The sequence below is a fragment of the Mesoplodon densirostris genome, chromosome 13 (genome assembly GCF_025265405.1).
Source record: "Mesoplodon densirostris isolate mMesDen1 chromosome 13, mMesDen1 primary haplotype, whole genome shotgun sequence".
In the NCBI taxonomy this organism is placed as follows: domain Eukaryota; kingdom Metazoa; phylum Chordata; class Mammalia; order Artiodactyla; family Ziphiidae; genus Mesoplodon; species Mesoplodon densirostris.
Window position 1 is genome coordinate 27,932,731 of NC_082673.1, and position 24,893 is coordinate 27,957,623.

General features: G+C 38.3%; 1 protein-coding gene across 1 annotated transcript in view; it reads left to right on the forward strand.

The window, feature by feature from the left end:
- Window positions 1-2,962: 2,962 nt before the first annotated feature.
- Window positions 2,963-24,893, forward strand: part of LOC132500599 (solute carrier family 7 member 13-like) — a 30,129-nt gene continuing 8,198 nt past the window's right edge. Inside the window, exons 1-4 of the mRNA XM_060115716.1 lie at window positions 2,963-3,629; window positions 10,754-10,885; window positions 13,543-13,904; window positions 16,888-17,119. Of these exons, the coding sequence (XP_059971699.1) occupies window positions 2,963-3,629; window positions 10,754-10,885; window positions 13,543-13,904; window positions 16,888-17,119 (1,393 nt within the window). The remainder of the gene's footprint in view (window positions 3,630-10,753; window positions 10,886-13,542; window positions 13,905-16,887; window positions 17,120-24,893) is intronic.

Below are 24,893 nucleotides of genomic sequence, written 5' to 3' on the forward strand. Positions count from 1 at the left end.
GCCATTGGAGAGTTGTAAGCAGTACATATAATCTGATAAAGTAATACTTAGACACTTTTTTTAAATATAAAGAATAATAAACACTCAACCTAAGAAATGAAACACTACAAATATTGTTAAAGAGTGCTAGGCAACTCTCCTTTCCCCACTTACCCTTAGAAGTAGCCCCTATCTTGGGACTCCCCTGGCAGTCCAGTGGTTAAGACTCCACACTTCCACTGCAGGGGGCACAGGTTCGATCCCTGCTGGGGGAGCTCAGATCCCACATGCTGCGTGACGTGGCCAAAGAGAAAAAAAAGAAGTAGCCCCTATCTTGAATACCATTATATTTTTATCACATGTGTATGTATCATAAATAATAGATGACATTCTTTTTTAATATTAACACTATATAGCCACATACTATGTATATTATATATATATATACAGTGCAACTTGCTCTTTTGTTCAATTTTGTGCTTTTAAATATATATACATTAACACTATTATCTTTAGTTCATTCATATTGACAGCTTTGTGATATTGCATTGCGTAAGTGTAGTAAAATATATATTTTCATTCTCCCGTTTGACAGACATTTATATGGCTTTAAAATTTTTACAAAGAGAAACAATACTGCTGTGATCATTCTTGTATGTTTATCTCTCTAAAGTATGTCCTAGATATCAAAAGATTTTAAAACAATAGAAAGGAAAACAAAAAGGAAAAAACACCAAAACTGTCATTATCTACAGACTAAATGATTATCAATATATTAGAATTAATAAGAAAATAATTATTAAGCAATTAATCTGAGTCTAAGGTCAATTATGAATTACACACCAGCATCAAATAGTATGAAAATGTTCAAAAGATAGAATTTACAAGTGAAAATAAACACAATGTACCTAATTCTAAATTTAATCAAAAAATGAAAGAACATTAAATTTACTTTTAGAGTAGTCTATCTTTTTCTATGGAGAATGAATTGGAAAAGACAGGAGCTAAAGCAGAAAGATGAGTTCAGAGTTTTTCACCATTACCTAAAAGAAAAACGATAGTGACTAAGATCAAGTTATTTGTAGTAGAATTGGAGACACATGGTCAAATAAAGATATGATTTGGAAATAGAACCAAGAGGACTTGGTAATGGATTGGATGTGGGGGATGAAGGAAAGTATCAAAGATATTTAAATATAGTTTTGATCAATTGAGTGGTAATGAAATCTACTGAGGCTTGAGACAAATTAGAATGTTAACAAGAGTTCCAACTTAACATATCAGTATTGAAGTTGCCTGTTATGTACAAGTAGATATAAGTAGAGGTTTCTGTTTCCAAGTGAGTGAACTAGCTTATACCAAAACAACCCTTCCACCAAAAATAATTAAAAATGTATAAAATATTAAAATGTCTATTTGAAAAAATAAGAAATATAGCAAAGCAGTAAGAGTTTAAGCAGTCAAAATCCTGAAGAAAAAAGAAAACTGGAGAAGTGAGCCTGACATTCAGCATCACTTCTCCCCTAGAAGCATTTGACAATATGTAACTGGTGAATCAGAAGGTACATCAAAATAAAATACCTAGACAGAAACATGGAGAAAGAAGTAAAAGATGGAAATACAGAAAGCAGAGTAAACATGTATAATATGGGCACAAGTCTAATATACTTCTGGGATATATTTTCACATCCATCCGATCAGCAAAAACTTTAAGTCTGACAATACTAAATGTTGACAAAGCTGTGAAATTTGGAATCATCTAATAAAACAGCAGAACCCTGTGAACTAACCATTCCATTTCTATGAATATCCTAAACTCAAATATGGATTAAAGAAGAAATTGTAAAGAATATTCATGCAACATTGAATTTAATAGTGAAAAAAGGTCATCAAAAGGCAGATAGATACATTCATAAATAGAAACTGTAAAGACACCTTCATTCTTCCAGTTGCCAGGCCCACATACCTTGGTCAATCTTATTCCTTTCAATCTCTCATAACCCCACATCTAAATCATCAGCAAATTCTATAGGGTCTACTTTAAAAATATATCAAGAGTCCAATCACTTCAAACCTCCAATGGCAGCATTCTTGTCCCTAAGCTTAAATACTTGCTAGTTCTATGTACTTGGAGTGGTCCATCCCCAGCTCCTTCCTTTTTTTTTTTTTTTCTTTTTTCTTTTTTCCCCAGCTCCTTTTCTTGTGTGCAGCTCTAATTCCAGAACTACAAGTAATACCATAAATAATCCAGACCGCCATCTACTGCATGCTTAGGAACATCCTTGGATCAGGAATCAGTAAATAGAAACCCCAGCAACCTCATCTATCTCCAATAGCAGTAAGTTCAATTCAGGGTAAAATTTCCCTCAAGAGTACCTGTGGTTGAGATATAATTCCTATACCATACGACTCTCCCGTTTAGAGACTTTTTTGTATATTACAACTTTTTAAAACTTGTGGCAAAATACATTTAACACTAAATTTGTCACTTTGACCTTTTTAGGCTCCGGACACGCAGGCTCAGCGGCCATGGCTCACGGGCCCAGCCGCTCCGCGGCACGTGGGATCCTCCCAGACTGGGGCACGAACCCACGTCCCCTGCATCAGCAGGCGGACTCTCAACCACTGCGCCACCAGGGAAGCCCACTTTGACCATTTTTAAGCGTACAAATCAGTGGTATTAGTCATAATCACAATGTTGTGTAGCCATCACCAGGCATATTTGAATTTTTAAATAATTAACATGAGAAACATTTTAACTCTGGCCTTAAAAGAGTTCACAAAATCTTAGAACAATTCACAAGTTAATTATTTTCAAAACCAAGTTAACGGCAGTCATAAAATGCTCATGTAAGAACAATGTTTAAATCAAGAAAGCACTTTGCAGAAGAATCATGGGGGGAAATGTATAAGAGTTAGCGATCCCCATGAAATTTTAAAATTATTTTTCAGGATTAAAAAAGAACAGGAAAAAGGCAAAAGCATGCAACTCCTGAGGGCAATAGGATTCTTCCGTGGAAACATTTTAATATTTAGTGCCACAATAGGGGCAGGAATCTTTGTGTCTCCTAAAGGGGTATTAAAATATTCCTCCCTGAATGTAGCTGTCTCCCTGAGTATTTGGGCTGCTTGTGCTGTGCTGACTTTGATCTCCGCTCTCAGTCACGCAGAGCTGGGCACAACATTCCCTAGAAGCGGAGCACAGTATTATTTCCTCAAAAGATCTCTTGGATCCTCTGTTGCTTTCCTCAGTCTTTGGATCAAACTTTTTACTCATCCCTTAAGACTAGCTACTGAAACCTTGTTATTATCTACCTATACAATTCAGCCTTTCTATGCCAGGTGCCCAGCTCCAGAGCTACCAAAGAAGTGTCTAGCTTTGGCTATTCTGTGGTCTTTGGGACTTCTAAATACTCGACGGGTGCAAACAGTGGCTTTGTTTCAAACTATCAGTACTGTGGCAAAGATGACTGTCCTCTGCTTTATTTCCCTCACTGGGATTGTGCTGTTAGGGATTGGGAAAAAAGAGAACATGGCCAGGTTTGAGAACGCTTTCGATGCTGAACTTCCTAAAGTTTCACAGATTGCAGAAGCCTTCCTACAAGGATTGTTTGCATATTCTGGCACGTCAATCCTGAACAGCATAGCAGGTAAATCGTTTTCTGAAATATTTTTGTCGCAAGCATAAAGTTTTGTCTACCAGTCTGTGGAGAAAGATATATCTGATTTGTTTATTTGTGGGGAATTGAATTAAATCTGTTCTGCATGCTCTACATGTATGTAGTTTAATCATCATTAAGACTTGGTAGATACTTATCTATATAATATACACAGAATTTAGTGTTTTTCAGGTCATTCCCTTATCATAAACTTGGGAATTTTATAAAGTTTTTCAAGAGAAAATTAAGACCACTCTCAGATTTTACCGTACTTTATTCTAACAATTTTTCAAAACATTTTGAGTTAAATATCAATTATATAAGAAATATATTAACATAATCCATTTGTAAAAATATAAAACTATCACAGATTTTATATATCCCCTACCAAATTGGTAAAATGTCACATCCTAATTTTTTTTTTTTTTTTTTTCCGGTATGCGGGCCTCTCACTGCTGTGGCCTCCCCCGTTGCGGAGCACAGGCTCCGGACGCGCAGGCTCCGGACGCGCAGGCTCAGCGGCCATGGCTCACGGGCCAAGCCGCTCCGCGGCAATGGGATCCTCCCAGACCGGGGCACGAACCCGTATCCCCCGCATCGGCAGGCGGACTCCCAACCACTTGCGCCACCAGGGAGGCCCTCACATCCTAATTTTGATTCCACAATATGTCTTAGAGAAATTTCCATATTAGTTCTTAGTCATCTAACACATTCTTTTAACTGCTGCATAATATTCCTTAGAATGGCTTTACCGCACTTTCACATTAGTGGTATTTAAAATGCTTCCGGGCCTCCCTGGTGGCGCAAGTGGTTGAGAGTCCGCCTGCCGATGCAGGGGATACGGGTTCGTGCCCCGGTGTGGGAGGATCCCATATGCCGCGGAGCGGCTGGGCCCGTGAGCCATGGCCGCTGAGCCTGCGCGTCCGGAGCCTGCGCATCCGGAGCCTGTGCTCCGCAACGGGGGAGGCCACAACAGTGAGAGGCCCGCATACCGCAAAAAAAAAAAAAAAAAAAAATGCTTCCCATTTTTTACAGTTTCAAGGACTGGTGTAATATCCATGCTTCCCTGCTTATATGCACTGTTGTTTCTGCAGGGCAATGCTACCCCCTCTGACATCATGGTACCAAATGAATTTGGTAATAGTTTCATAGCTCTCTAGAGTAAACAAAAGAAATATATAGAAAACAATTCACTATATTTCTTTTTCATTTTAAAATTATAAGAATATTAAAATTTAAGGAATATATTAAATATTGAAGTTATATAAAACTTCCAAATAAAATTTTTGCAAAAATTTTAATAAGAAACTGGAGTTTGTTCCTCTAAATATAACATTGCTATAGATTTTATGTTTGAAATGTCCTTAATACTTTATCAAAACTTTTAGTGATGATTTCTTCAAATTCTAAATTCTTGAATTATTGAATTTTTTTTATGTTCCCCAGTCAATGAGACACTTTGCTCACTCATGTAGATTACTAAAAATTTAACAGTTGATATGATTTTTAAGTACTTTAGCATTTTCCTTTTTTAATTGACAAATTAAAATTTCACAGAGAAATTTAGAGAAGAGAAGAGAAGTGTAACTTCAGATCAATATGGTTGTATTTGAAATATCTAGTGAAATTTTCTGGATCTGCAGACTATTAGAGCAGAAGGTCGAATGCGATGAGTACAGTAACATGGCCAGGACTTGTGGCTAATTGAATGGGGCTGGCTATCAGAACCAGCACTTCATTAACTTACCAGATTTAGAGATCTGGCTTCTTCCGTCTCAAAATAAGGTGATTCTCGCTAGAAAGAACTATCTCCCTCAAGTTTGGTTCTCCGAGTTCCTGAGCTGTCATATTCCTAACTAATCATAAACAGAATAGATAGCTTGTGTCTAGATTCTTATACCAGGGCCTCCCAAAGGGATAACACTGCATCCCAAGCACCACTGTACATCCTTTATATTTACCTCTGAAATAAGGAATTATATTAGGTCTCAAAGCCATCAGTGCATCCATCTCAGTAGCAGGTCTGACAATATTCAAAGGAGTCTCTAGTGACATAGAGAACTGTTGGGACTTGAGTTCTATCCACTCAGTTACAAAAGGACAAAAGGCCACTGCTTCCATAACATGACTTTTGCAAGGAACAATCAGACAAGATACCATGGTATGCTGTTTAGAAAATCAGCATCACACAAAGCACATTAATATTGTGAGCAGTTTAAAGAGAGCCTCAGATTTAATAATCTGCCTAGAATTCCCATTGTTAGTGAAGGGAATTTAGGAGGAGAAATAGAGATATACAGTATTGGCTGACCCTTAAAGGAAGTTGCATTAATAATGGCCCCACCCACTTGGATTTGCAACCACTCCTCTGCCAAAGCCTCAGGGCTTTCAAGCAGACTTGAAAACGGTAGTTCCCCAGGTCTATGCACAAGTGGCCCGGAACAAGTGGTGACTTCTGGTCTCATCAATACCCTGATTAGCTTCCTATTAGAGGAACTTTTCAGGGACAGAATATACATGAATACTTGGAAACCCTCCTGACACTTAGCATGTTGCAATATAGTCCCCCCTTATCCACAGGGGATACATTCCAAGACACCCAATGGATGCCTGAAACCATGGATAGGACTGAACCCTATATATACGATTTTTTTCCTATATTAAGGGATCAGGAAGGTAGCATATACAGCGTGGATCCTAGAAAAAGGGATGATTCTCGTCCTGGGCAGGACAAGCAGGATGGCATGAGATTTCATCACAATATTCAGAACAGCATGCAATTTAAACTTTATGAATTGTTTACTTCTAGAATGTTCTATTTAATATTTTCAGACCACGGTTAATGGCAGGTAAATGAAACCATGGAAAGTGAAACTGCAGATGTGGGGGGGAGGGGTACTTTATCTCAGTTTCAGGGGGAAAAAAAGGACTTCTTGAGGACTGGTGAGCCTGAAGCACGCATTCTCTTAAGTTGCTGCAAGATGGAAATCTATGACAGACTTCATTCACCCTCAAGAAATCCAGCTTAGTCCTCCAGAAACTAAAGTTGTGCACACATGAGCGCGAAGAAAAGGCTCATTAGACAAAACTTTCCCCTCCCTTTATGGGAGACCAAGCAGGAGAGTCTAAGCAGATAGAGCCCCCACCATAACCTGCTCCTCTCCTATGGTTGGAGATCAGAGGCCCTGGTCTTAGTTTACACTGAAGACAGGAATACCACAGGAAACACAAGCCACTGTTTTCCTAGACACACTTAAAATTTGGTAATACTCCCAGGTCCTAAGGATTTGACCAAAGTTGGGATCTGTTAGAGAGGATAAGGAAATTTCCACATTAAAAACAGCCAGGCTGGGCTTCCCTGGTGGCGCAGTGGTTGAGAGTTCGCCTGCCGATGCAGGGGACACGGGTTCGTGCCCCGGTCCAGGAAGATCCCACATGCCGCGGAGCAGCTAGGCCTGTGAGCCATGGCCACTGAGCCTGCGCGTCCGGAGCCTGTGCTCCGCAGTGGGAGAGGCCACAACAGTGAGAGGCCCACGTACCGCAAAAAAAAAACAAAAAAAAACAAAAAAAAAAACAAAAAAAAACGGCCAGGCTGAGCCAAGAGGCAATATTCTCAAAGGACTCTTTACAAAGGATACTGTTTTTTTGAACAGTGGTGGGAAAAGAGTAGGATAAGGAAGAAAGCGTTAAGCTGGCACAGGTTAAATTTTTCTTATCTTTTACTCTTCTCTTCTTAAAGAAAAAAAAAATCCATGTTAGATGTTAATGTGAGTTTTATAACTTTCCAAAGTTGGAGTTAAAATTATTAGTCAATTTTCTTATGGTATAAATTAAAAATCATAACTTTCCATAAACCATTAATTTTAACTTATAAATAATGATATACATATATAAAACTAAAAATTTTACATAAAATTCACTTTTTCTTGTTTTTTAATAAGTGGTTGATTACTAAATTGAACATATTAAATGTCACTAAAGAATATAACCTCATTCACAATTTATAAACTGTTTTAATTGCATGTTAAAATGTATTTAATTTTTAAACACTTTAAATGTCTGACTTGCAAAGCCTTTCTAATCACTTATGTCCTGTAACACTAAAATATTATCTTAAATATGATGAATTTTAAGTTTTCTTGTATACTTAAATACTGTTTATAAACAATGTCTCCTATACTTGCAACTTAAAATCGCACATCTGAAAATTCATTTACATTTAAAATTTAAGTAGCAAGGCTGTTCTTTCAGGTTATCTAACATGACAGATTCTCATAAAAATTAAGACACTGGCACAAATTGTGTAATTTAGCAGAAAATAAATGGTATCAAAGGTTTTCATTTACCTGATCATTGTTGTATTTAAATTGAAACATTGTGGCTTCTCTTGTTGCGGTTTCCTAGAAGCAGAGCCTGAGATGGGGATCCTTGTGCAAGCACTTTATTGAGGGCCTACTTCCAAGAGACAGCTGTGAGGAGTGAAGGAAACAGGACAGGGTGGGGAGGTGGAGCTGAACAAACATGTGGTTTCAGCTGAAGTCTAGCCTCTGCCAGATCCTACAGTGCCACACTGTCCAACCTGGTAACCACCAGCCACATGTGGCTAGTAAGCATCTAAAATGTAGTTAGTCAAAATGAGGTGCTCCATAGGTGTAAAATACACACCAGAAATCAAAATCTTGAATGAGCAAAACAATGTCCAATAGCTCATTAATACTTTTTTTTATAAATGTTACATACTGCAATGATAACATTTTGGATATCTGGGGATAAATATATATTAATAATTCCATTTCATTGGTTTTTCTTTTATGTAGCTACTAGAAAATTTAAAATTACATAAATGGCTCACAGTATATTTTTATTAGACAGTACTGCTAGAATAAGAATAATACAAAATGTTCCCAACTTGAGGCATTAGGGATGGGCTTTTGTACCTTTTACCAGTTCATAAATGAATGTGGGCCACCTCTGAGGGGAGAATGTAAACTTCTAGATTTTTCTAAGCAAGACAACTTCCTCCCCTCCCTACCAAATCACCCAAGGACTAAGGGCAATTCTCAGGAGAAGGATTCAACTATGGGGAATTAGCAGCCATTATTCACAGAAGCTGCAGGAGAGGAGAACCTGCCAGTCAAGTTGTAAAGTCATTTACCCACACAGGGGATCAGGGTGACTATCTCAGGTGATTGAAGCTGCTGGGTGGGCCATCCCAGCTTACACAGTTACTTACACTTCCCAGATTCAAGATAAGACATGTGATCTGAGCACTTGATGCTTCAAGTCACATATGCACAGGCTGGTTCTGTCACACCGTTGCTATAGTAATAGGGGACCCCAAGACCTCACAATTCAGCTGACACTGATTTTATATCAATATCGCCTGATTTCTTTCCAATCGGAAATTGGATGGACAGACTGTCTCGTTTCTACATGGCTTACGACAAATTTCCTTCACTGCTTGGGTAGATTCAAACAATCTCTTGACTGCCTGATGGACTCTAAATTGTTTTTCTCTTATTATTTTATTCATAGCCCATAAGATCCTGAATTCCATTCACACCTTTCTTACTTATGATGACTCAGTAGTCATTTTAATACAGTAAATTTGCCTAGGTAGGAAAAGTTTGCTTGGGAGAGTAAGGATGAGAAAGGAACTTCCTCAGAGGTCAATTTGCTTGAGGGAAAGAGATGATGAGAGAACCGTTACTTCTGAAAAAAGGAAGAAATTACATATCTCAGATGGGATGAAGAGACATGCTACAAACCAAACAGTCTTTTTTTTAAACAATTGTACATTTTTTTATTTGTACAAATCTGTGGGCTGGCAATCTCTGTTGCCAACTGCAAAACCTGTTTCCCAAAGTGCAACAGCTAGTAAGGGTCACAGCCAGGTTAGAACCCCAGACCATTTAGGTCCAGGCCTGTGCTCTTAACCACTCCCCTGAACTTCCTTTTTAAGAAAAACAGTATGATGTTTAGGAATTTTGAGATAATATGTCAATTTTAGGAATTCACTGTTGATGCAATGTCTCCTCCCCTGAGGTAAGGCCCCTACAATTGGCAGAAACTGACCCAAATATTGTTAGGTGCCTTGAGCTCATCCCTGATTTTGGTTTAAAAACTTTATTATGTATTGGAGCTCAAAGATTTTCCCAACTGAGGACGTCTATCCGAGAGGGTGGGAGTAAGTGTCAAAAAGAACTCGGCACCTTCTGCCCAAGAAATCCATGACCTCAAGGTCCAAGAGATCTAGCTACATGAAGGCTGAAGGGTGCAGTGGTTACTGTCTGGTGTCAGACCAAACATGGTTAAAATCCTGCCCTCACCACGTATTTGCTGTGTGACCTTGGGCAAGTCTCTTAACCTCTCTGAGTCCCTGCAGTTTCCTCTGTATTTGAAATGTAGACAAAGCACAGTATGTCCTTGATGCTATCATGGATATTCAATATTACACTTTGGAAACCTCTGTGACAGAGCAAGACATAGATGTGCTCATGAAAGGCTGCCATGGCATGGGGGAGGGGGTTCTGTTTTTGCACCAACTGATCCCTTTGCATAGACAGCTACCTACTGAGTCCTTCACATAGTTCCCTCCCTCACTTCCTTTAGGTCTTCCCTCAAATGTCATTTCTCGGCTAACTTATTTAATGCAAACTTCCTCCCCCCACTCTGCTCTCATCCCTGTTTCATTTCTTTCTCTTTTTTTTATTGAGGTATAGTTGATTTACAACATTATATAAGTTTCATGTGTACAACATAGTGATTCACAGGTTTTAAATAGTTTTATAGTTATAAAATATTGGCTATATACTATGCACTGTACAATATACCCTTGTAGCTTACCATTTTATACATAGTAGCGTACATTAAATATTCTTTTCCATCACAGTAAATCCATAATCATGAAATAGTTGGAATAATTGGATTCTTAGTATAAGATGGTGAGAAATCCAAGTTTTCAGGCAAAACTTTCAAAGGAGTAGAATCAGTCAAGCAAATGAGGAAACAACAGACACATGAATAATACTTTCTCATCCTTTTCAGTACAATGAAGTCTTCAAAAGTCTCATAATAATATGACCTTTTCTGATGAGTTTATTTGTGTTTTTTAGGAGAGATAAAAAATCCTGGTGAAAATATTCCCAAATCTCTGATTACTGTCCTTCCCATGGTGGCTGTGATTTACTTACTGGCTAATGTATCCTACCTGGCAGTTTTGACTCCCAGGGAAATCATCTCTGCAGGTATGAATGTGTCTAGACAAAGAGGAAATAGTCACTACTACCTCCTCTGAATAAACAGGGACTCCTATATGCTGCTAATTTTTCGATACACCCATAAGAGTGTAAATGTGATGTGGTCCTGCTTTGGTTTTCACAAGAAAGGAAAAATAATCATCTAAACAATCTATTTAAAAAAAGAGCACATGCTAAAGACTAAGGTCGGAGGGTAGAAGAATGTGAAGAAGCAAGAGCTGAAAAGAGAATGAGGAGGAGGATGAAGAGGAGGAAGAGAGACATGGAGGAGAAAGAGGAAAGAGATGAGGAGAAACAGGAGCAAGCAAGGCAAGAAGGCAAAGAAGAAACACTTTGTTAGATGTTCCACCCTTTAAGGTGCACCCAGATACCTGCCCTCAAAATAGCTGTTTGGAAAAGCAGTACCATCTTCATTGTCTCCATTTTTCAGATGAGGAAACTGTAGCAAGGGGAGTTAGATAATGAACAGCATTGATAAGATTCAAAAATAGGTCTCAGTCATGCTCTTCTAATGATAAAAGATTACTTCTTGTTCAGGTTATTGTTAGTAATGGATTGTAAATGTGGACAGCAGTTTGAGAGATCTGACCTTCAAAAATATATTCTTCCCAATTCCATCAAGCATGGTGCTCAAAGCTACACAGCTAGTAATTGAAAAAGACAGACTCAAATCCAGGTTGTTTGACTCCAAGACCTGTGTTCTCAACCACCATACTAAAATGCCTCAACACAAGCAAACCAAATCAAAGCATAACCACCACTAATAGGGCCTATTAGCAAAGCAAGCAATAGTATGAATATTTATTAATATATATCACATGATGAATTTTATTAATACATATAATCATATAACATACACATGACTAAATGGAGATACAACAAAAAGTTAATAGTAAGTGGCGCCATCTGAATGATAATATTGCAAGATATCTTTTATTTCCTTTTTTATACCATTCATATTTTCCACAATTAGCATGTTGTACTTATGATCAGATAAAAAAAATTTTAATACCAAATAATTATATTTCCACAGAATCAAGTGATGAATTTTTATGACACCACTGGGTCTTTTTTAAAAAATGTTAAATTATGTTCACTTTACTTTAAAAAGGCAGGGTAGTATTTGAAATATATTAGAAAAATTCTACAAAATTTTAATTTTTAAAAAATAGTTTCTCCTGAAAGAAGAGAAGTTTGGTTATCTAGAAAATTCATTTATTGAGAACAACTAACTCTTCAAATATTCTGGATAGAGGTCAAATAATACATCAACAAAAACATAGACTCCAAAAATATTGTATATACAGATAGGCACAGGGGTCTATGTACACGCATACGGTGTGTGGTTTTGGAGGGGCTGACTGTGTCACTCCAGTAACTAGAATTCCCCTGTAATGGATGTGTTTTCAAGGCCAGAGGTCACAAAGAGGATCAGTCTAGTGAGCCACATCACTGAAGTGGAGTTCTGCTCTATCATCTGCATTCAAAGCCTTTACAAAAATAAGAAGCTTTGAAGTTCATTTTTTAAAAAAACAATATTTTACATGGTCCCAAAAGTCAAAAGTTGTATTTATGCATCTTCTCTGAGACTAGTATAAAAATGTTATGTTGATTCTAAAAGAAAAAGAGGAATATAAATTTCTAAAAGTAAAAAGAAACATGTTGCTTCCCACAGTTTGGTCTCACAGGAATACAGTAACACACTAAAGGAGATTTTTTTAACTATGAAAATGAGGGGGAGAACTATAATTTGCCTTTCACCCTACATCCAAACCAGGCAGCAAGTTCTGTAAAGACCCACGTCACTAACATCTCTCTCTTTGGGTGTTCCCTCCTCTTCTTTCCCCCACTCAGTGCCCAGGCCCTCATTTTTCTTACTTCTTTTACAGCAATAACCTCCTAATGTATACGCTCACCTCTAACTTCCTCCTTCCAATCCAGCCTCCACTCAGTCTCTAGAGATGACTCTATAAAACACAAATCTAATCCTGTCATCTCCCTGCTTAAATATTCCACCATCTTGTTTTCTTGCATCTCCTCCCAGTCTCACTCTCACAGCTGCTGCAACCACCACCCCATCACTCCATCATCACCTTCCTTCAGACCAACTCTCAACTCCTAACCTGACCATGGCAGGTTCTCCAAGATCTGACTCAAGCCTAACTTTCTATCCTCATCTCCTGCCTTCTCTTGCACACATACACCCTCACCACATGTCAGACTTTCTAAACAATTTACTGTGTTTCCAGAATAAATACTATCTCTCTACCTCCCTCACAATGCCATCTCACCACCCCCCGCCTGATTTAGATGCCTTTCTCATGCTTAATGTCCCACTTATAAGATTTATTCTAAGTTTAATACTCTTCGAATCTTGAAAAGTGCCTCCTAAATCCCATGCACAAGCTAGTCTTAGAAAGTTTGAAATGCAGTGGCAAATCACCCCTTCCAATGCATTCTACTGACCAACACAGACCACAAGGCCAGACTGTATTCAAGAATAAGTAAAGAGACTCCCTTTCTTGGAAGGAGCTGCAACATCATATTACAAAGGGTATGGTTGCAGAGAAAGTGAAGAATTATTGCCATAGTTTCAATCAAGCAAAGAGACTGACTTTTTTGAAATTTTTCTAAAATTTTCATAGATGCTGTTGCTGTCACCTGGACGGACAAAATAATCCCTTCCATGCAATGGGTCATTTCTTTTGGAATTTCAACTTCAATATTTAGCAGCATGTGTTGTACAGTGCTTTCAGCATCAAGGATGATCTACACAGCAAGCCAAGAAGGACAACTGCCTTTGGTCTTCTCGATGCTCAATAACCACTCGTGTCCAACCATGGCTGTCAGCCAGATAATCATCTTAACTTCAGTTGTTATTATAACCTCAGATTTGATCAATTTAATAAAATATTCAGGATTAGCAACATGGTTTTTAAGAGGGTTACATATGATAGGTTTACTTAAACTAAGGTACCAGGAACCCAATCTACCTAGACCTTACAAGGTAAATCAAAATTAAAATGTTAATATTAAACTTCTATTCTCTGTCTAGGAATATAATTTCTTATTCTATATGGGATGCTTCTAACCAGTCATGAGTCAAATTTATGAAACATCTGAACCAGACCTCCATTTCCCAGCTTACTGATGTGTAATTGACTGTATGGGCTGCATTTGGTCTGATGTTTCTAGAGTAAAATATCAAAACTGATTCTCCTCAATGAAGACAGATGTTATCCTTTTTGTCATCTTTCAGGAGCTAGGCAATAACACTTCTGAGGGGAGGGTTTTTTGCCCAGCTCAAAAGCATCTCCTCAGTCCGTGAACAAATGAGGGTGATGTGGCATACTCTTCTTGTGTATGGCCTTGATAGGGTCTTTATTTTATACAAAAAGATGTTAATCTAAACCTCAGTTTAGGTGATTACAAAAATTTTGAACCTGAACTTAACTAGCAAGATAGAATCATTATCCTCTAGGTAATGTCAGCAGGGCTACTGTAGTTTCCTAGAGTGTCTTTGTGCAAAATATAACAAAGCACCACTCTCTCTAGGCAGCCCCAGCCCCGTGCCCAGGCACAGAGCCTGGTGAGCTAGATATCAGCCCCCTTTTGCCCCCTCAGATGGGTATGCTTGTATGAGTGTGAACTGCCTAAGTAACCATATGCAAAAGAAATAAAATCAGACTCTCATTTGAAAAGACCATTCTGACAATAGTGTAGAAAGTGAATTAGAAGGAGGGGTGAGCAGATTCAGGTCAAACAGCTGGCATAGATTTTCTTAGCTTTACCCCCATTTAACTCAGGAGAATCCTAGATCTCAGAGATTAAGTAAATTACTCTAGATAAAAGGATCAGGGCTGGGATTTAAACCACACATCCTGATTTCAGAGACCAAATTTTTGTTATATTTACTGAAAAGATAGTGATGAAATTTTTTATTCTATAAAGGATCCACTGAGGAAATTTTCTCTGATCTTAGCATCAGAAATACTTGGGCCTCTTCTAAACAACTGATTTGCTTATGCCTTTTGGTGGCCTGCTTTCAGAATCTATATGGGGCTTTGTGGCATGCATTTTGTGAGCCAAATTTATTGTTTATCCATGTTTCTTTCTTTTTTTTTTTTTTTTTTGTGGTACGCGGGCCTCTCACTGTTGTGGCCTCTCCCGTTGCGGAGCACAGGCTCCGGATGCGCAGGCTCAGCGGCCATGGCTCACGGGCCTAGCCGCTCCGCGGCATATGGGATCCTTCCGGACCGGGGCACGAACCCGTATCCCCTGCATCGGCAGGCGGACTCTAAACCACTGCGCCACCAGGGAGGCCCCCATGTTTCTTTATTTCCCTCATTTCTTTTTTTAATTTTCATTTATTTTGCCTTGGTATAAAATAAGCCATATCTTGCTATAATGTAAATCCTAAAAGTTTCCAAACAGTCTTTGTTTTATTCTTTAATCATGTTGTAAATATAATCTGGGGGCCCATATAATTAAGATACTTCCTGGTTGTAGAGATTGTATAGAAAATAAAATGATAGTCCCATATTTCATGCCAGCGACCATAAAGCCACTTGAGTGTGCTTGTTAAAAATCTGAATTCCAGTCTCACCCCTGGAGGTTCTAATTTATTAGGTCTTAGCTGGGCCTTAGGAATCTGGATATTTATCAATTATCTTGGGGATTCTTATGCAGAGAGGTCGATTGACCATATTTTAAGAAACACTAGCTTAGACAGTTTTGACTTTCTTCCCCCCCAAAAAATGGCCATGTCCCAAGTTGAAAAAAGAAAACAATAATATCTTGAATTTCAGTCATCCATTTATTCAACAAATATGCAGTGACTATCTGCTATGTTTCAGGCACTCTGCTAGGCAGTTCATAGAAACAAAGATGAATTTTTCCATCAAGAATCTTCTTAGCCTCATAGAAGAGTAAGAAATGTATACAAATCACTGTTATAAAGTTAATTAAGAAATGCCATTTGTTGAACACATTCTACTGAAGTACACTGTATGCAATTCTGACAAAGATTTTAGGAGACCAGCATTAGATAAAAAACTCATTTTGCAAATGAGTCTAAGAGGACCCTATTTTTTTCGACACTCAAGACTTTATATTTAAACTGTAATAACACACAACACACACATATTTCAGGAATATTTGATTAAAAACCTCTGAACATTAATGATCCATTAGTACCCGCCAACCCACCGTGTCCTTCCTTCAGTTGTGGTAGGGGTGCGGGGCCCTGAGGGTCTCACTGTGCCGTGTTTGGGGTCCCTGTGGAACAGGCACTTGGGGAACCACCTTCTGGTTCTCTGCAAATGGATCTGAAGATAAGATTAATTAGGTAGACCAAAGTTATACTGCTAGTCAGTGTCACAAACTCCCTGGAGAAGAACCTTCTTTATCTGTCCTAAATACCTCTGTATCCTTAGCATAGCACATGCCACCAAGCAATTCAGTGAATATTTCTTGAAAGAATGAGCAATTAAAATAACAGAGATTGCATTTCTAACCAGACTTTTCTTATTCCAGTATTGCTGTTGTTTCTATTACTTGATGGTGCTGCCCTAAGAAAGACTGACACGTGCTCCCTTAAAGAAGCATTATAAACAAATCTTTCAGTTATGACATTACTGGATTTTCAAATTACCAAAACTAAGAATGTTTCAATGATTAATACTAGAATGACATAGTTAATTTTTGATGATGTTTAAATGTATTTTTTTCTATGCCTAAAAATGAATAACTAATTTTAGTAAATAAATGACAATATCTGATGAATTGAGTAGGCATTCATGAAAACTATAGAATGAATAAAATACAGTTCCACTTTTTTACAATCAATCAGTCTGCCATTGATTTACTTTCTGTAATGTAATAGTTTGGAAACATTTGTTCCATAAGAAAGAGAATGTTCTTATGTTGTTTATAGAAATCTGAGGACAACGTCATCCCTAATCTTAATCTTTTTTTTTTTTTACTTTCAGGTGCCTTTGCCATTTATATTTGGATGCATAGCTATATCTTTGTTTCTGATTTTGACGCCATTGATTCAGGCTCCTAAAATAGAGCATGTCTATGGGCTTATCTTTATGTTCAGTGGACTCCTGTGTTACTGGATTCATGTTCACCTTAATCAACATTCTGTCTGTTTTGTCAAAATCACTTGTTATTTACAATTACTGTTTAATGTTTCACCATCTGAAGACCATGATGAAGGTACTTCAACAGGAAAAAAAGACCTTAAAGAAATCTTTGTAAATAAGAAACTTTAAAATGTAAAATGTTTAATGAATGAATACATTCTTAAAGGTAACCTTTGCTTTAAAATATATACACACAAACACAAAGCCTCTACCTCTTGCACAACCCCCAGCTACACATATCAAAGCCACCCCCCTAGATACATATTCAAGCTCCTTACAATTCAAATTATTCTCCTTGTAACTGAAGACTTAGTTCCATAGTGCCCAACATGTTTCTCACCACTTTCTTCTTGGTCAAAAATTTTAAATGTGTGCGCGCACACACACACACACACACACACACACACAAAGTTTAAAAGACATAATATGCCTTAGTCACTTAATTACTGCCTACTTCCATGTGTAAAAAATATTATAATGTTGTAAACCAGAAACTAATATAATGTATGTCAATTATATATCAATAAAATAAACAAGTAAATAAAAAAACAAAAAGTCATTGTCAGGAAGATAAATTCATAGGTGCTTAGTGTATAGCAGATACTTAATATTTGTTGAATGAATGAATATAGTTGCATCAGCAAAAATAAAGAAAATATTGTAAATCTGTAATTGATATTAATAAATACTATGCATTACTTTCTACTCACTGGTTTAAGCTCTTCGCAGTGATACCAATTAAAAGAACATGTTTTACTTTCAAGTCTCTGTGTTTAGCCTATATAAAGTGTGATACGTTAAATCATGGCCCTCAAAAAATACGTCCATGTCAATTAAGTTCATATCTAGTAAGAGAAGTTCATCAAAATGTTTCCCAAATTTTGTGGAACCCTAAAATCAATACATTAACTGGCATTAAAAAGGAAATAAAGACACTAAAGTTTCTAAAATCCAGTAATAATAATAATGACTTTATTTTGTCCCTGTAAAAATAAAAATAAACAAGGCATTATTTAAAAAAAAAAAAAGAAGAGAGAGAATGTCATGATAACTTGTTTAAAGACTTTGAAATCGGGGTGGGGAACTTATTGGATGTCCTGTCTAGTATACCTTTCTTAGTTATTTGCGCTTTTTAATGTCTTTAAGCTACGTTACAATTCTAAGTTGCAGAATACTCATAATAATGCAAATGATTTTTGACAATAGAGATATAAGTGAATTTTGTCTAGTGGATGCAGTGATTACCATGGATACTGGCCACTTTTACTTCTACTTGTAAATTTATTTCGACATTCTTGACTGCCTATGTGTGCACATTGTTTGAATTCTCTTTTAAACTGGTTATAACATCTCACTGGTTCCCTCATTAAATAATGAGTTAAATATTTTTTTAATATATATATATATATAAGGTTATATATATTTTTTAAATATTTAACTCATTTTATAGATATAGATGATAGATATAGATATAGATATTGATATTGATATTGATATAGATAGATATAGATCACCAGGTCCTAATCCCTGGAACCTATGAATCTTACTTTATATGGAAAAGAGTTTTTACCAATGTGATTAAGGATCTTGAGATGAGGAGCATTTTACTGGATTATCTATGTAGGCCCTAAATGTAATCACAGATGTATTTATAAAAGAGAGATAGAGGGAGATTAGATACAGACAAAAGAGAAGGCAGGGGGAGACCTTCAAGATGGCGGGGGAGTAAGATGTGGAGATCACCTTCTTCCCCACAAATACATCAAAAATACATGTACATGTGGAACAACTCCTACAGAACACCTACTGAATGCTGGCAGAAGACCTCAGACCTCCCAAAAGGCAAGAAACTCCCCCACGTACCTGGGTACGGCAAAAGCAAAAAAGAAAAAACAGAGACAAAAGAATAGGGACAGGACCTGCACCTCTGGTAGGGAACTATGAAGGAGAAAAAGTTTCCACACACTAAGAAGCCCCTTCACTGGCGTAGACGGGGGTGGGAGGGGGTGGGAGGGTGTGGGCGGGGGAGGGAAGCTTCGGAGCCATGGAGGAGAGCGCAGCAACAGGGGTGCAGAGGGCAAAGCGGAGAGATTCCCACACAGAGGATGGGTGCCAACCAGCACTCACCAGCCCGAGAGGCTTGTCTGCTCACCAGCCGACAAGGCGGGGGCTGGGAGCTGAGGCTTGGGCTTCGGAGGTCGGATCCCAGGGAGAGGACTGGGGTTGGCTGCGTGAACACAGCCTGGGGGTTAGTGCGCCACAGCTAGCCGGGAGGGAGTCCGGGAAAAAGTCTGGAACTGCTGAAGAGGCAAGAGACCATTGTTTCAGGGTGCATGAGGAGAGGGGATTCCTTTCCCATGTGCCCACAGGAGGCAGAGCGCCACCTAAACGAGCTCTAGAGATGGGTGAGAGCTGCGGCTATCAGCTCGGAACCAGAGACGGGCGTGAAACGTTAATGCTGCTGCTGTAGCCACCAAGAATCCTGTGTACAAGCACAGGTCACTGTCCACACCACCCCGGCAGCCACCCGGAGCCTGTGCAGCCCGCCACTGCCAGGGACCCATGATCTAGGGACAACTTCCCTGGGAGAACACATTGCTCCCTGCAGGCTGTTGCAACGTCATGTTGGCCTCTGCCACTGCAGGCTCCCCCCGCATTCCAATTTTAACTATGTACCCCACCCTCCCCCCAAACCTGAGTTAGCCAGAGCCCCTAATCAGCCGCTGCTTTAACCCCATCCTGTCTGGGTGGGGAACAGATGTCTGAGGGTGACCTACATGCAGAGGTGGGGCCAAAACCAAAGCTGAACCCCAGGAGCTGTGCAAACAAAGAAGAGAAAGGGAAATCTCTCCCAGAAGCCTCAGGAGCAGGGGATTAAATCCCCACAGTCAACTTGGTGTACCCTGCATCTGTGGAACACCTGAATAGACAACGAATCATCCCAAAATTGAGGCAGTGGACTTTGGGAGCAACTGTAGACTTGGGGTTTGCTGTCTGCCAATGACTTGTTTCTGATTTTTATGTTTACCTTAGTATAGATTTTAGCACTTATTATCATTGGTGGATTTGTTTACTGGTTTTGTTGCTCTCTTCTTTTTTTAATTATTATTACTTTTTTTTTTTTTTTTTTTTCGGTACGCGGGCCTCTAACTGTTGTGGCCTCTCCTGTTGCGGAGCACAGGCTCCGGATGTGCAGGCTCAGTGGCCATGGCTCACGGGCCCAGCCACTCCGCGGCATGTGGGATCCTCCCGGACCAGGGCACGAACCCGTTTCCCCTGCATTGGCAGGCGGACTCTCAACCACTGCGCCACCAGGGAAGCCCTTTATTTTTTTATTTTAATAATTTTTTAAACTTTCTTTTTCCTTCTTTTTTCCTCTGTTTTCTTCTGAGCTGTGTGGCTAACAGGGTTTTGGTGCTCTGGCTGGGTGTCAGGCCTGAGCCTCTGAGGTGGGAGAGCTGAGATCAGGATATTGGACCACCAGGGACCTCCCAGTCCCGTGTAATATCAATTGGCGAGAGCTCTCCCAGAGATCTCTGTCTCAACGCTAAGACCCAGCTCCACCCAACAGCCAGCAAGCTCCAGTGCAGGACGCCCCATGCTAAACAACTAGCAAGATAGGAACACAACACCACCCATTAGCAGAAGATTTCTAAAATCATGCTAAGTTCACAGACACCCCAAAACAGACCACCAGCCATGGTCCTGCCCACCAGAAAGACAAGATCCAGACCCAACCACCAGAACACAGGCACCAGTCTTGTGTTCCAACGGTCACTGAACCAACCTTACCCATGGGGGGCAGACACACAAAAAATGAGAACTACGAACCTGCAGCCTGCAAAAAGGAGACCCCAAACACAGTAGGTTAAACAAAATGAGAAGACAGAGAAACACACAGCAGATGAAGGAGCAAGGTAAAAACCCATCAGACCAAACAAATGAAGAGGAAATAGGCAGTCCACCTGCAAAACAATTCAGAGCAATGAGAGTACAGATGATCCAAAATCTTGGAAATAAAATGGAGAAAATACAAGAAACATTTAACAAGGACCCAGACGAACTAAAGAGCAAACAATGATGAGCAATACAATAAATGAAATTAAAAATTCTCTAGATAGAATCAATAGCAGAATAACTGAGGTAGAGGAGTGGATAAGTGACCTGAAAGATTAAATAGTGGAAATAACTACCACAGAGCAGAAAAAAGAACGAAAAGAATTGAGGACATTCTCAGAGACATCTGGGACCACATTAAATGCACCAACATTTGAATTATAGGGGTCCCAGAAGAAGAAGAGAAAAAGAAAGGGACTGAGAAAATATTTGAAGAGATTAAAGTTGAAAACTTCCCTAATACGGGAAAGGAAATAGTTAATCAAGTCCAGGAAGCACAGAGAGTCCCATAGAGGATAAATCCAAGGAGAAACAGGCCAAGACATATATTAATCAAACTATCAAAAATTAAATACAAAGAAAAAATATTAAAGCAACAAGGGAAAAACAACAAATAACACACAAGGGAATCCCCATAATGTTAACAGCTGATCTTTCAGCAGAAACACTGAATGATGGAATGTTATATATATATGTCTAGATATGTTAGGTCCATTTGGTCGAAAGTATAGTTCAAGTCCAACATTTCCCTAATGATTTTCTGTCTGGATGATCTATCTATTGTTGAAAGTGGGATATCAAAGTGCCCCACTATTATTTTTGTTATCTATTTCTCCCTTCAAATCTGCTAGTATTTGCTTAATTACAGTCAGATGCTCTGATGTTGGGTGCACATATTTATAATTGTTATAAACTCTTGATAAACTGACACCTTCTTCGTTATATACTGACCTTTTTTGTCCCTTGTTACAGTTTTAAGTTAAAGTCTATTTTGTATGATATAAGTATAGCTACTCCTACTTACTTTTGGTTCCCATTTATATGGAATATCTTATTCTATCTCTTTACTTTCAGTCTTTGTGTATTCTTAAAGCCATGGTGAGTCTCTTTTAGGCAGAAAACAGTTGGGTCTTGACTTTTTTTATCCATTCAGCCCCTCTATGCCTTTTGATTGGAGGATTTAATCCATCTACATTTAAAGTAATTATGAAAGGTAAGGATTATCTGGCTGTTTTGTAGTTCCCTTGTTCCTTTCTTTCTCTTATGCCGTCTTTGTTACAATTTTCCATAATGGTATACTTTGATTCCCTTCTCTTTATCTTTTGTGTATCAACTGTAGGTTTTTGCTTTGTGGTTAGCATGCAGCTTACATAAAACATCTTATAGATATAAAAGTCTAATCTGATAACAACTTTTTTTCTGAGTAATGATATTATGCCTTAACTTTGTTTTCTGTTATCTACATTTACACACACATAAAGTACTTTCTTCTTTCCTTTTTTTATTGAGATATAGTTGACTTACAATATGTATGTCAGAAGTGTACAACATAGTGATTCACAATTTTTAAAAGTTATACTCCATTTGTAGTTATTATATTGGCTATATCCCTGTGCTGTACCATATATCCTTGTAGCTTATTTATTTGGTAGATAGTAGTTTGTATCTCTTAACCCCCTACCCCATCTTGTCCCTTCCACTTTCTCTGTCCCCACTGGTAACCACTAGTTTGTTTTCTATAATTTTGAGTCATTTCTATTATATTTGATTCATTTTATTTTTTAGATTCCACATGTAAGCAATATCATACAGTATTTGTCTTTCTCTGTCTGACTTATTTCCCTAAGCATAATACCCTCCAAGTCCAGCCATGTTGTTGCAAATGGCAAATTTTCATTCTTTTCTATGGCTGAGTAGTATTCCATTGTATATATATACCACTTGTTCTTTATCCATTCATCTGGTGATGGATACATAAGATGCTTCCATATCTTGGCTATTGTAAATAATGTTGCTATGGACACTGGGATACATGTATCTTTGTTAACTAGTGTTTTCATTTTCTTCAGATATATACCCAAGAGTGGAATAGCTGTATCATATAGTAGTTCTAGTTTTAGTTTCTTGAGGAGCCTCCATACCGTTTTCCATAGTAGCTGCATAAATTTACATTCCCACCAACAGTGTACTAGGGTTCCCTTTTCTCTACATCCTCTCCAACATCTGTTATTTGTGCTCTTTTTGATGATAGCCAGTCTGACAGGTGAAATGTGACATGTATTTTGGTTTTGATTTGCATTTCTCTGATGATTAGTAATGTTGATCATCTTTTCAGGTGCCTGTTGGCCCTCTCTGTGTCTTCCTTAGAAAAATGTCTATTCAAGTTTTCTGCATGATTTCTAATGTTGTACCAGATGTCTCTTAAACTGTCCTCATTTCTTTTTATTCTTTTTTTTCTTTTTTCTGTTCATCTTCAGTAATTTCCACTATCCTGTCTTCCAGCTCACTGACCCATTCCTCTGTATCATTCAGTCTATGGTTGATTCATTCTAATGTATTTTTCATTTCAGTTATTGTATTATTAATCTCTGTTTGGTTGTTCTTTATATTTTCCACATCTTTGTTAAAAACTTCTATCTTCACACTCTTGTGTATTAATTTTTCTCCTGAGTTCTTTGATCCTCTTTACAATCATTTCCCCAAACTGTTTCTCAGATAGGTTGCCTATCTCTACTTCACTTAGTTCTTCTTCTGGGGTTTTATCTTGTTCCTTCATTTGGGACATGTTCTTCTGTTGCCTCATTTTGCCTAACTTGCTGTATTTATTACTGTGTACATGATAGGTTGTTTACATTTCATGACATTTGCCAGCACCAGTGTCCATGTGGTAGAAAGAACTTTCAAAAATGGCTGTCACTACTGTCTATGTCCCCAGGGTGAGCTGCAGTTGCATCCTGCTTCTCCAGTAGATTCCCCCAGTAGGTCTGACCCAGACGCCTTTCAAATTACTGCTTCTGCCCTGGGTCACTGGGCATGCACCCTTTAAGATTGGAGTCTCTTTCTCCCCCAGCCTCCTGGGACTCTGGAACTCCCCAAAGTAAGCCCACTGGTTTTTCAAGCCAAATGTTCTGGCAGCTTGTCTTCCCAGGGCAGGACCTCTGGGCTAAGAAGCCCAATGTGGAGCTCAGACCCTCACTCTTTGGGGAGAACATCTGCATTTATAATTATTCTCCTGTGTATGGGTTGCCCAGCTCGGGGTATGGGTCTTGTCTATACCATGACTCCATCTTTCTTACCCATCCCATTGTGGTTCTTTATATCTTTAGTTGCAGAACATCTTTTCTGGTAGATTCTGGTCATTTTCATCAATAGTTGTCCCGTAATAGTTGTAATTTTGGTGTGCCCCAGAGAGGATGTAAGCTCAGGCTCTTTCTACTCTTGGCTGTCTATCATCTTGGCTGATATCTCAATAACAACTTAACTTTGATTGCATACAAAAACCCCAACCTTTTACTCCCTGCTTCCAACCTTTCATTTTGATGTCACAATTTACTTCTTTTTATATTTTCTAGCCATTAACAAATTATTGTAGCTATAGAAATTTTTAATATTTTTGTCCTTTAACCTTTACACTAGAGGTAAGTAGTTAGCACGCCACATTAAAATATCAGACTATTCTGAATTTGACTATATACTTACCTTTACCAGGGTGTTGTATGTTTTCATGTTACTAATTAGTGTCCTTTCTTTTCTGCTTGAAGAATTCCTTTCAGCATTTCTTGTAAGGCAGTTCTAGTGGTGATAAACTCCCTCAGCTTTTGTTTGAGAAAGTCTTTATCCCGCCTTCATTTCTGGGAGACAACTTTGCCAGGTAAAGTATTTTTGGTTTGCACTTTTTTACTTTCAGCACTTTCAATATGTTATCCCATTCTTTCCTGGCCCAGAAGGTT